General features: G+C 42.3%; 1 protein-coding gene across 2 annotated transcripts; it reads right to left on the reverse strand.

Moving 5' to 3' along the window:
• Nucleotides 1-1,060: 1,060 nt before the first annotated feature.
• Akip1 (A-kinase interacting protein 1) lies at nt 1,061-10,435 on the reverse strand. 2 transcript variants are annotated; one of them, XM_090348183.1, is made up of 5 exons: nt 10,392-10,435; nt 9,991-10,197; nt 9,549-9,629; nt 6,566-6,670; nt 1,061-1,983 (listed from the first exon to the last, which is right to left on the reverse strand). In XM_090348183.1, the coding sequence occupies exons 2-5, from the start codon at nt 10,189-10,191 to the stop codon at nt 1,840-1,842; spliced, it is 531 nt and encodes a 176-aa protein (XP_090204309.1). In that variant the 5' UTR covers nt 10,192-10,197; nt 10,392-10,435; the 3' UTR covers nt 1,061-1,839. The 2 variants fall into 2 exon arrangements, with proteins under 2 accessions (XP_090204309.1, XP_090204310.1); XM_090348184.1 differs by lacking the exon at nt 10,392-10,435 and adding an exon at nt 4,146-4,226 and having other exon boundaries at nt 9,991-10,235.
• Between the last annotated feature and the right edge of the window lie 3,294 nt (nt 10,436-13,729).

Genomic DNA, 13,729 nt, shown 5'->3' on the forward strand with positions numbered 1-13,729 from the left:
GATACTTGGGCTATTGCTAGACTTTTGGATCACTGTTTTAGATATGTGATATTCAGTTCTGAAGATACAGTATTCAGTTAAAATTTCATTATTTTGTCTTATACTGGCAGTCTTCCTTAGGAAAGAGTTGCTCAATTCAAAATGAGATGAATTAACTAGGGGATACAAAACCATTGGTATAATAGCTTTAACTAAGTTTGAGACCCACGAGTGACTTGTTAAAAATGTTTTATTTTGAGGCCGGGAAAGTAGCCTAGTGGTAGAGTGCTCGTCTAACATGCATAAAGCCCTGGATTCGATTCCTCAGCACCACATATTCAGAAAAAACCAGAAGTGGTGCTGTGGTTTAAGTGGTAGAGCGCTAACCTTGAGCAAAAAGTGTTCAAGGACAGTGCCAGGCCTTGAGTTCAAGCCCTAGGACTGGCAAAAAAAACAAAAAAAAACAAAAAAAACCCCTTTATTTCCACCCTTCTCCCTTCCCCAATATTAAGAATTGAACACAGGTCTTTGGATAGGCTGGACAAGTGTTTTACCACTGTGAGTCACAACCTAGTCTCTTTGCTCTTGGGATCTCACTGACTGCCTGACTTAGCTCTTGAACCATGATCCTCCTGATTCTGAGTCCCAGAGTAACTGAGATGATATGTTTATGCCAGCCCCCATGCCTAGCTAAAATAAATGATTTTTTGTTCTGTTTTGCCAGTCATGGGGCTTGAACTCAGGGCCTGAGTACCGTCCTTGGGGTTTTCTCAAGGCTAGAGCTCTACCACTTGAGCCACAGCACCACTTCCAGCTTTTTTTCCCTATGAATATGGTACCAAGGAACTGAACCCAGGTCTTCATGCATGCTAGGTAAGCACTCTACCATTAGGCCAAACTCCTGGCCTCAAAATTATTTTTGATCTCTAAGATTACAGTCAGAGGGGCCGGGAGTGTAGTCTAGTGGTAGAGTGCTTACCTAGCATGCATGAAACCCTGGGTTCGATTCCTTAGTACCACATACCAGAAAAAGCCAGAAAAAAAAAGCCCCCCAAAAAGATGATTACAGTCAGAAAGAAAATTTCGGCATTATTTTTATTACAGGAAGTTAAATGATAATAATGGTAAATACCTGAGGAGGGATTACAAAGAGAGGCTCACAAGACCTTTAGTGGAGGGACGCAGAACACAGAGCACAGGTCACAGGAAGCAGCAGTGTCTTCACTCCATTAAGGCCTCCTGGAAGATGGAGCAGAGGAGGGGCCCAGGAGCAGGTGGCCTGATGAGGCTTTGGCACATGTGTCTTTAGCCTCTCTGTAATCTTTCAGAAACAGCAGGGTCACTTTTTTTTTCAGTCCTGGGGCTTGAACTCAGGGCCTGGGTACTATCCTTGAGCTCTCTCAGGCTAGTGCTCTACCATTTAAGCCATAGTACCACTTCTTGCTTTTTCTGTGTATGCGGTACTGAGGAGTCAAACTCAGGGCTTAATGCATGCTAGGCAAGGTCTACCACTAGGCCACATTCCCAACTCCTGTGTTTTGTTTTAAATACTAATAAAAATAAATTCTGTTTCCAAATTTGTCCTTTTATTATCATAATTAGCCTTTACTTGGAAAGCCAGCAGTAAAAAGTCTTCAGACAGCATTATTACATTATTGCTTCCAGGCAAATGTGGATAGGGGAACCGTACACTCTCAGGTGAAAATGGGCACCAAAACAGACTCCAAGTCCCAGGAAGGCTGACCCTCCACAGTCAGCACTAAAAGCAGGGCTCATGTGTCATCATGATGAGAATCATATGGTGGATTTACTCTTGTTGTTTTGTTTAAAAAAAAAAAAAGTATAATGTGGATGGCAGCATCACACAGGGAAGATCAAGTCCACACTTTGTCCTGAATCAACTGCTACCACATGAGTCTTCTTAGTTAAGGCATTTGAGCCCACAGTGACAGAATAGATCCCTGGATATACTTCTATGTAGAGGTCCTTAGAGATGTCCTCTGCCTGGAAAAAGAGGGCACCACCACTTAGATGCTTCATATCTCAGTACCATCATGGCATGCCAGAGGTGTGATGGAAGGCAGGTCTAATGAGGGAGATAGGTCCTGTTTTCAAGGCTCTGGTTGGTTATATAACAGCAGCTGTCATTTATGTAACTCTTAGCCTTTGTTTGATGACTATGTCAAAAGCTGTGAAAATACTATATAAATGCTTAAGTGTTAAAGAAATATGAGGGATTTAAAAAGAATACTAACTGGAGTAAAACTTAGAGGAAAAGGCTCTTGCTTGGGGGATCAGAAGTAAGACAGGGGCACTTGTGGACAGATATAGCAATGACAGCAATGTCCCTTAGAACGATAAGAACTATTCACCATTAGTGCTGTGCTAAATTCATTATCAGGAAGAAGAAGCACTTTCTTCTAAAGCTAAGAACATACAACAACTGGGAAGTCTGGTAGCTAACAAAAGCCATTCTTTGGAGGAAGCTGGAGTTAATTGGAAGACTTGTGTTTAGAGCTGGAGTGAGCACAAACCATCCTCTAAGGCTATCCTTTATTAAGCTGGGAACCGAGGTCATACTAAGAACACAGGTATAGAATGGGTCTCAGTTGAAATAGTGAAAGGGCAAAGTTATAAATCAGGAAAGGCCACGAAGATCCAAAGTGACAGCTGAATGCCAGTACACAATTGCTTGCTCAGTATTCAGAAGGAGCCACAGGCAGAAGCTGTTACTTCTAACACTACACATAGGGCGAAATGAGGACAGCTGGCCAGCAAACTCCACCCAGCAGAGGTAAGGGGCAACACTGAAACTTTTATGAAATTTCCTCTCTATTTTGTCTTCTAGATTTAAAGCCATTTTCTTCAAAAGCTGCTAAATATTTTGTACTTTCATGCCCGGCTTTTGCAAAATTATTAACACTTAAGTGATACGAATATCTAATCACTATATCACACTATATACACTGTGTTGTATAAGACATTGGGAAGTCAATACTCTACTAATAGAATGTACAGCACCAGGTTGGATAGGCATCTATGACTCCAGCGCTGTGGTATATCACTGAGATGAGCATCATCAAAACTTGGAGGGGCCAGGAGTTTGGCCTAGTGGTTAAAGTGCTTGCCTAGCATGCATGAAGACCCGGTTCGATTGCTTGGTACCACATATATAGAAAAAGCCAGAAGTGGTGCTGAGGCTCAAGTGGTAGAGTTCTAGCCTTGATACAGTCCAAGGACAGTGCTCAGGCCCTGAGCTCAAGCCCCAGACTGGCAAAAACAAAATCAAAAACAAACTTGGAGGTATCAAAGCCTATTAGAAGCTACCAAAATCTGGCACCTTTTATTACCTTGTATATAAACAAGAGTAAAGAATGGATTGCCAGGGGCCGGGAGTTTGGCCTAGTGGTAGAGTGCTTGCCTAGCATGCACGAAGACCCGGGTTCAATTCCTTGGTACCACATACTTAGAAAAAGCCAGAAATGGTGCTGAGGCTCAAGTGGTACAGTTCTCACCTTGAGAAAAAATCCAAGGACAGTCCTCAGGCCCTGAGCTCAAGCCCAGGACTGGCAAAAAGAAAAAAAAAAAAAAAAAGAATTGATTGCTAAAGTTCCTTTCCTCAAAAATCTCAGTCCTTTCAAATTCTAAAAATTCCCTAGCTTCATGAACAAATGAATATTTTAACCTAAAGATGAAAAACCCATAACTATTTTTTACAGAGAATATTTGTGGAAAATTGGAACAAATAACCTCCAAATGTTTTGGAATCTGATACCTCACCAAATATATGTTTCAGAATTTCAGCAATGGTTGCATTTTACAAGTAGAAGGGTCAGGCCCTCCTGCTGCTTGAACAGATGGTGGAATTCTAGCAAGACTCAGTGCCAAACCAGCTGAGCCGTAGGAACAGAAATGTGAATACTTCACATTCTTTCCAACCACAACTATGAGTTCAGGCCCAAAGAGCATCCCCAAGCTTCAAGTGAAGAAAGGATACCAAGAAAAAGTAACACTGAACTAAAATTTTGTACTCTTCTCAAGTGTAAGAACATCCCAATTTAACATTAGCATTGTAGTGAAAACTGGGAGCGCTGTAATTAACAGGTCAACAGGGTCACAGAATGACAATGGCGGTAAAGCCCAGCACACTTACAGTTTGCACTCACCAGATGGGATGTCTCTGAAGCAAGCTCTGGTGTTTGATATATGCCTTCAGCATAGAGGGATGGCTTTTCTCTGTCTTTTATCTGAGAGGGTAAAAAGACAACTAGAATAGTTAAAAAGTAGGGCCCAAGCTTTGACTTTTGGAGTGCAAAGAATTTTTCTCCTATCTTACTAGAATTGTTCCAAGTGTTTTGTTTATTATTATTATTATTTATTTTTTCTCCCTTTTCTGGACCTAGAGCTTGAACTCTGGGCCTAGGCATTGTCCGTGAGGTTTTGTGCTCAAGTTCAGTGCTTTACCACTTGAACCACAGCTCCACTTCTGGCTTTTTTTCTTTTTTGTAGTAGAGATTAGAGTCTCAGGGACTTTTGTGCCCAGGCTGGCTTTGAGCTATAACCCTCAGATCTCAGCCTCCTGAGTAGCTAGGATTACAGTTGTGAGCCACTAGCACCTGGCTAAGTTTTTTTTTTTTTTAAGTTGTCATCTAAGTTATTTAGAGTCATTTTAAGTCATGTCTCACATGCTTACTACTAATCCTTACATAGGCTTTTGGATTCAGACAAACTTGAAATCCTTTTTCCTGCTACCTACAAAGAAGGATGGCTTAACTTCTCTGAACCTTTGTTTTCTAGACTATATATAGCTTTTAGGAAAGATTTAAGGTAAAAAAGTAATGACTCTTAAGAGCCTCTCAGAAATAAAATTACCTTCTAGGAGTGGGGGAACTAGAAAGGAACATACTGATGTAGGGGAACCAACTTACATTTTGTGGAAAGTGAATAACTCTTTCACCACATGTACCCCTGGAAGTCAGGCATAATGAAGTATAGAGAGCTCAGGCCAAGCCTGGAAAGGGACCCCAGGACACAGGTTCTAGGAGCTCTTCAAATCTCAGAAAGGAGGTCAGGAATGCTTCTAGCCTGAACTCAGCTTTCACACCCAAGATGGCCCAAAGGCTGAAAAAGTCAAGAGTCTAAATCAAGGTTTACAATCTGAAGGGTTTTTTTGTTGTTTTGGTTTTTTTTTTAAGCACAAATAGAGGAGTTTAAGAAAAACAAGAACAAAAAACTACTCTCCTCACTTATCTTTTCAACTCTATCCTCTGTTCAATGAAAGAACATCTGGCCTCCTTGTAATGACACATAGTAAATGACAGGTAAGCCTGTGGAGGAGAAGCTATGAACATATTGTCATTAGAAAAAGTACTTTATAAGCAAGACATGTAATCTCAGCTACTTCTGAGGCCGAGGCAGGAGGACCATTTGAGCCTAGAAATATAAAATCTTTTTTTTTTTGGCCAGTCCTGGGCTTGAGCTCAGGGCCTGAGCACTGTCCTTGGACTTTCTCAAGGCCAGAGCTCTACCACTTGAGCCTCAGCACCATTTCTGGCTTTTTTTCTATGTATGTGGTACCGAGGAATCGAACCCAGGTCTTCATGCATGCTAGGCAAGCACTCTACCACGAGGTCAAACTCCTGGCCCTAGAAATATAAAATCTTATCTAAAAAAAAAATCAAAGAAAAAAAATTAAAGTTGGGCATAGTGGCACACATCTGTAATTCTAGCTACTCAAGAGGCTGAGATTGGCAGGGTCATAGTTTGAGGATAATCTAGCCAAAAAGTTAGGAACAGTTTATTTCAACCAACAATCCAGGAATGGTGGCTTGGATCTGAGATCCCAACATATAATAGTCTAAGGCCACCACTGGACAAACACACCAAGAATCTATCCAAAAAATAAAAACAAGAAAGACTGTGGTGTGACTCAAACTGTAGAGCATTTATCTAGCAAGTACAAGGCCTTGAGTTCAAACTCCAGAACCACTAAAGCAAAATAACAAAAGAAACCACACAGAACTAAAGAAAATGTAAAAGACGTGAAGTTCTTTTTGTTTTGTTTTGTTTTTGACAGTCCTGGGGCTTGAACTCAGGGCCTGAGCACTGTCCTTGGGCTTTCTCAAAGCTAGCACTCTACCACTTGAGCCAAAGCACCACTTCTGACTTTTTCTATGTATGTGGTACCGAGGAATCGCGCCCAGGGCTTCATTCATGCTAGGTAAGCACTCTACCGCTAAGCTATGCTCCTGGCCCAAGTTACTCATGTTTTGGACAAATTCTTATTCTTGACTTAATTGCTATAACGTAACTAAGGCAAGCGGATACGTTCTTGAGTTGTGTAGGCATCCAATCATAGAGTCCTACAGGAGTCCCCAAATATAGGATCCCAGAGCTAAAAGTGGACCAAAGTGGTAAAGCACCATCTGTTAGCAAAAAAGCCAAGTGAGAACTTGAGGCTCTGAGTTCAAGTCCTACCACTGGTATACACAGACACACAGACACACACCACACACACACGCTCCAAACACAAGATTTCAATCTTGAGTGGCTTCAGTCCCAGCCCAGAACAAGTGAAGATACATACCTGACCATGGTGTAAATCTGTGCACAGGTGCAGCTCCGACTTCCCTCTGTGATAACGGAAAACATGTGTTGCCCCTCCTTCCTCTGGCTTAGATGAATAATATTTCTAGAGAAGTAACGTGAAAGACAATGGAGTAACCAGATATTCTGTTCAAATGTCCAAAATACCCTCTGATACTTGAGAAAGTGTGGTTAAGGAGGGAGGCCAGACACTAAAGATATATTACTTGTCCTTTTAACAGACCTCTGAAGTCAAAGAACAAGCCTCAGCCTGTGAGAAAAGGCCATTAAAAACTACATTTGGCAAGGCTTTGCTGCCATCTGCTGCCTCTGAAAAGCAAGAACTCAGTCCAATTAGAGATTGGCAGGACCTATTTTCTCTGCTGGATTAAACCATCTTTGCTCCAATGTCAAGAACACATTTCCTTTTATTTCTTCCCCTGATAAAGTCTGACAAACGGTTTCATGTTTACTGTCCAGGTCTCAGATATGAACATGAGATTTAGAAATACAGCCGGAGAGGAAATGTAAGCCCAAGAGCTGTCTATACAGGTCTTCTCTCCAGGGGTTTCCATGCAGGGATGTGGAAGAAGAGGAGTCTAGTTGAAGAATAAGGGATCAGAAGACTAGTTACATTTTTCTTGTCTCTTTCCTCTCTGTACCTTAGGATTTACCCTGAGTATAACTAATGATGAAGGCATCAAAAGCCTGTTTGTTTTTAAATATATTGTAGGACTAAGGCATGTGACTAGAAGAATGAAGAATCAGAAAATGCACCCAGGACATAGATTTAATGATATATTTTACAGATTGCTTCAAAATTGTGGATGCAAACTCAGAACTCTGGTCTATGGCTTTAGGAAGCCAATGGGTTCTGAGGCTCCATTCCATAACAGACTGGAATTGATGCATGACTGAAAACCAACTTGAACACCAATTTTGCTAAACCTCAAACCAAAGACAAATATTATTCCTTTTACTGAACCATGAACCAAGTGGGTAAGTTAATCACTTCACAGTAGAGCTGAAGTCACACATTTTTCTACAACCACCTTGGTATAAATAAAAACAATAATATTCTTCAAGACATTTCTCACTGGTTGGAATCATAGGGATTTTTATAAAAGATGGGGGAAGGTTAGAGTTTTTTGAGCTTTTGGCATATGAAACAAAAGCAGGACAAAAACAGAGCTCTTTTCCTCCTCCCATATGAGACATATCCTTACAGCCAAAAAAAATGTCACAAAATATTAAATCTGGTATGACTCCAAGATGGAGTTTACTTTCCATTGAAGGAAAGTGTTTTCCTTCAGTGTGGGTTAGCCTTGATCAACCTTTCCTCAAGGTACTAAAGATGATGTAAGAGAATAGATTTCAGGAGAAGAACTTCAAAACCTTTGTTCAGCCTGTAGTCCTAGCTACTCAGGAGGCTGAGATCTGAGGGTCAGAGTTCAGCCCAGGCACAAAAAGACCTGAGATTCTTATCTCCAGTTAACCTCTAGAAAACAGGAAGTGGGGCTGTGCTCAAGGGTAGGGAAGTAGCCTTGAGCTGAGGAGCTCAGGGACAGCGCCCAGGCCGAATTCAAGCCCCATGACTTACAATCAATCAATCAATCCTTTGTTCACTTATTAATGCATTAATGGTACTAACAAGAAAACTTAAAATTTTATGCTGCCCCTTATTTTTCAGTGGAAACCAAAGAAATAGAATATACATACTAGAAGGAACTTTAGAAATCTTAATTTTACAACACGAAGCTAAAATGTGTCATTAACCATTAAATCTCATTGTTCTGGTTACTTTCCTTAGGTAAGATAGGGCCAAAGACAAGTCAGCCAGGAAGTGGCAAAGAATATGAACTGATTGCTGGGAAGTAGCTCCTCCCAGGAAACCACACATACCTGACCAGTGATCAGCATCAGTATTTCTCATGACCATCTTTGACACACCAACAATTGTTTATGGACCCACGGGGATATAAACACGTATTATCAGAACTTGAGACAAACATTAGAAGATCTATGTTCCACAAGAAATGTACTCATTGGGACCCGGAACGTGGCCTAGTGGTAGAGTGCTTGCCTATCAAGCAAGAAGACCAGGGTTTGATTCCTCGGTACCACATACATAGAAAAAAGCCGGAAGTGGTGCTGAGGCTCAAGTGGTAGAGCTCTAGCCTTGAGAAAGTCCAAGGACAGTGCTCAGGCCCTAAGTTCAAGGCCCAGTACTGGCACAAAAAAAAATTAATAAATAAGAGATGATTCCTCGGTACCATATATACAGAAAAAGCCGGAAGTGGTGCTGTGGCTCAAATGGTAGAGTACTAGCCTTGAAGAAAGCCCCAGGACAGTGCTCAGCCATGACTCCATGCCCCAGGACTGGCAAAAAAAAAAAAAAAAAAAAAGTACTCATTACCAAGTATGCAACTGTACATCACTTTGTACATTACTCTGCCAGTAAGTTTTTAAAAGGTATTTTTCAATTCCAGTTCAAAGTTTTTGTTTTTTTTTTTTGACAACCCTGGGGCTTGAACTCGGGGCCTGAGCACTGTCCTTGGGCTTTCTCAAGGCTAGTGCTTTACCACTCGAGCCACCACACCACTTCTGGCTTTCTCTATGTATGCAGTACTGAGGAATTGAACTCTACCACTAGGCCAAACTCCAGGCCCCAAAGCTTTGTGTGCGTGTGTGTGTGTGTGTGTGTGTTTAAGTCTATTATTAACACTGGAATTCATCAAATAAGTTATTTTCCCTCACTAGACAGAAAATGAGTGGAAAGATCTTTTTTGGCTTGTTTACTGCTTTTGTCCTCAACGACTGCAGGATTAGTAATTCACTAAATATTTGTTGGATGAATTCTAACTTGGATTTAGTTCATGGTTTAATAACTCATTACTATCTGCCCAGGCATGGGATGCAGGAGTACCTCCATTCTCCCTAAATGCAGACCATCAGAGACAGGGCTCTGATTCACACCAACTTACCCCACACTGACTTGAAGCATAGTCCATGAATTCAGCCATTGTTCTGAAGGAAGCACTAAGGGACCGTTGCCTTTCTTCTCTCTATTTGAGTAAATGGCAAGGCACAGGTGAGATATGGGATTCTCTAGTGGAGAATTGACAACATTTTTACTTTTGAAAAGTTTTTTTTTTTAAAGTTAGCTTTAGTAAGAAGGATCTTACTAGAAAAAGATTTCAAGTAAGACAAATGTGCACCAGGATCTAAACACAATAGGTTTGTTCAAATTTATTTTGGATTGTAAACAAACCAGGACTTCGTACTATCTTTATTCTCCAGCTACCCAACAAGAATCTGTCAAAAGTAAGAGTTTCCGTTCACTGTGGGATACTTTCCATCTCTCCGCTAAGGGCAGCAGGCCCCGCCGGGCGGGTGGCTGGGAGGTGCCCGGCACTGGGTCCTCACCTCCCGGGGGAGAGGGCAGTGGGAACCGAGGGCTGGCTCCCGGGAAACGCGCCCCGTGCTGCCTTCGGGGCGCTCCTGGGCAGGCCAGTCCACCGCCCTCCTCTTGGCCCGTTCCAGCACTTCTAGACCCAGCCTGGCCGAGCGCTGCAGGGAACGTCGGTCCACCCCGTTCAGCACCGCCGCCGCCAAACAGTTCTCCATGTCTCCCTGGGCAGGCACACACACAGGACATCCGCGGGTCAGCAGGGCCGCGGCGACCCGGCCGAACGCCACCCGAGAGCCCCTGCCTGGACCTCGCCAGCCCCCCCTCCCCGACCCGCCCTCCGCCCCCAACGCGCATTCCAGCCCGCGCCCGCCCCCCACTTCCGCCCCCTCCCCCATAAGGCCGGGAACCCCCTCACTCGGCCAGCTCCGCTTCGCGCATGCGTCCGGCGTCCTCCGAGAAGGAAGCGGGGACGACTGGCACTCCCAGCGCCCGCGAGTCGAGAAGGCTATTGGCGGAAGGCAGGTTTGGGCGGGGTTTAGGGTCTTGGCCACGCCTCCTGCGTACGACCACGGCCCCTTAGCGTTTTGGGCGGCAAATTGCCAGGTGCTCGGGCTAGAGTAAAACCCTAGCGAGCGGGCCCGGAAGACCTCCCGGGCCGGGGGCCTTTGATGCCTTGCTGGCCGTCAAGTCTGGCTTGGTTAGCTTGGAGTCAGGTATTTTGGGAGTATCGCTGCTCCTAAGACCACTTGTGCTTGTGGAGGTGATTAAGGACAGGCCCCACCGTGCAGCTGTCCAGGTGGCGTTTGGAGGAGGGATTTCTGTCCGCTCAGGATCCTGGCTGGAGACAACAGGGAGGCGCTGGGAGCGGGGACCTGAAGGAAGGCAGGTGTTCCAGGCCAGTAGGGGAGGGAAACTGGAAGTTGTTGTAGGGTCTCCGGATACCAAATTAAATCTTGACTTTTTTTTTTTAATTGTAAGTATGTTTATATATTTACAATTTCAAGGTTCATCCTCTAGAGCTCATTCTCTAACTTGAGAATCTTTTTCTCTTTTAAAAAAATAATTGGCTGGGCATAATGATGGAACTTGGCCTGCTTTAAGGAGCAACTAGATACTTGTAGTTGCTTCTAGGTACTTTGTTGTTGTCAGTTGTGGGGCTTGAACTCAGGGCCTGCGGGCTGCCCTTGAGCTCTTTGGCTCAAGGTTAGCTCCCTACCTCTTTTAGGCACAGCTCTGCTTCCAGTTTTCGAGTGGCTAATTTTAGATAAGGGCCTCATGGACTTCCCTGCCCAGGCTGGCTTTGAACTGTAATCCTCAGATCAGCCTCCTGAGTAGCTAGGATTACAGGCAGTGATGACGAGGCACTAGCACTGGGCTCAGACTAGATACTTTGGAAGGCCACGTGAGTCTTGGAAATGGAGTGATGGAGGGAGAGCAACTAACAGGGAATGTACCCCTGTCTACAGTAACATGAACTGTCAGAATGCGTCCTTCATGATCGTTCCTCACAAGGGCAACTCGACTCTGAGAACAGCGAGAAGTTATTCGTTCAGGTTATGTTTCTGGGAAGAGATGAATTGGAAGAAGTATTTTTGACGTCTGAGGAGAGAGATTGGTATTGCATTTGTTGAGGTCTTTTTTTTTTTTTTTGCTTTCTTTCCAGTCCTGGGCTTGAGCTCAGGGCCTGAGCACTGTCCTTGGACTTTCTCAAGGCTAGAGCTCTACCACTGGAGCCTCAGCACTACTTCCGGCTTGTTTCCCCATGTATATAGTACCGAGGAGTCGAACTCAGGTCTTCGTCATGTAAGGCAAGCACTGTACCACTAGGCCAAACTCCCAGCCCCAAGCATGTTAGAAGACTTTTTTTTCCGGGTCAGTGGTGGGACTTGAACTCTGGGCTTGTTGAGGACTTTTTTTTTTAAATTAATTTATTAACATTGATTTTTACATCATATTTCAAATGACGTGTTTAACAAACAAGTGTTCAAGAAGGGAATCTCTATATACAATCACAGGCACTTCATTTTTAGAACACAATCAAAATTAGGCTAAGGGTTTGTATATCATAGATACATATTAATCAATATAATAAAGTCTATAGTCATAAGTTTTTATGTCTATGTAGTTGTGTTTATATTTCCTGTACCATGTCCATGTCATTGGATATGCAAATATTGAGTCCTTGTTGAGGACTTTTTAAGAAAGAAAAAAAAGTCCAGAGAAGACTGGTGTAAATTCTTTGTGTGTGAGGAGGTGGGACGAAAAAAGGGTTAAAAAAAAACAAAACCCCAAAACCAGGATGCAGAAATGGGTGTTGTGCCAGAGTTACACAGAGATTTATGTTGTACATACCCAAAGAATGTATAAATCTTTTTATTTGGCAGGTGGTATTTTTATTTCTTTAGCAGACTTATGGGATTTAGATTCATTACAGCTTTGTGAAATAGTATAAACTCTGAGTCATTAGGTCATTTATTTTTCCTGATTGCATCAACTCACTGGGTTATTGAGGAATGAAAGAAACTCATTATCAAAAATGTTGTTTTGATTATATAGATTAAAGAAAAAGGAGACAGGCAATGGTGGCCCATACCTGTAATCCTAGCTGATATCTGAGGACCATGCTTTGAAGCCAGCATGGGTAGGAAAGTCCATGAAACTTTCAATAAACCACTCAGAAAAAGCCAGAAGTGGTGCCATGGCTCTAGCAGTTGAATGCTGTCTTTGAGCAAAAGAAACTCAGGGACAGAGCCCAAGTCTAGGGTTCAAATCCCCAAAAGGATCAAACCTAGGGGACTGAACAGTCACAAACTTAAAAAACGGTGTAGCAAAGGAATGATTAAAGTTTTGCATTTTAAAAATATCAGACATTAGTGGAATTGGTAGAAACAGCTGAAATGGAGAGTCTTTAAGAACTACTTTATTTATGTACAGTATACATATAAAATTCACCTGTTTTAAGTGAACAATACAATAATTCAGAAATTGTTAGTACATTTGTAAGAATTATGCCAGGATTACCACAGTCCCACTCTGGGATATTTTCATTACTTGAAAGAGAGCCCAGTACCCACACTGTGAGATCGGCTCTGAGCCTCCTCCCCTCTAGATTCAAGTAACCTCTATTGTGTTTACCATCTCTACGAATGTGCCTTTTTTGGGATAATCTATATTAATGGGATCCAATAATATGTTGTAAACCTTTTGATTTGGCTTCTTTTTCTGTATAGCATTTTTGAGGTTTATCCATGTTGTTGCAAGTAGCAGTACTTTTTCATATATTTTTTATTGTAATTAATAGAAGGGTTACATGATATTTGACAGATAGATGGTGCATTAATTCCCATACATTGATACCCTTTCACATGTCTTGGTCCCATTTCCCTCCCCCCTACCTCCACCCCTCAGCTTGCCTTGATTCCTTTTTATAGATAAATAATATTCCATCACACTACCTTTTGTTTATTCATTTACCAGTTGATGGCCATTTGACTTGTTTCCAGTTTGAAGCCATTTCAATAATATATGAGTTATAGATACTTAGATTCATTTCCTTTGAGTAGATAATTAAGAGTGAAATTGCTGAGGTATATAATAAACTGTCAAATTTTTCAATGTGGCTGTACTTTGTTTTTATTCCCACAGTGACATTAGAGTTCCAGTTTTTCCATGTGCTCCTCAATACTTGTCACTTTAAAAATTATTAATATACTCATTCTAGAGAATATGAAATATTATCTCATTGTGGTTTAA

Source organism: Megascapheus bottae, chromosome 16 (genome assembly GCF_031878675.1).
Source record: "Megascapheus bottae isolate mThoBot1 chromosome 16, mThoBot2.hap1, whole genome shotgun sequence".
Taxonomy (NCBI): Eukaryota; Metazoa; Chordata; class Mammalia; order Rodentia; family Geomyidae; genus Megascapheus; species Megascapheus bottae.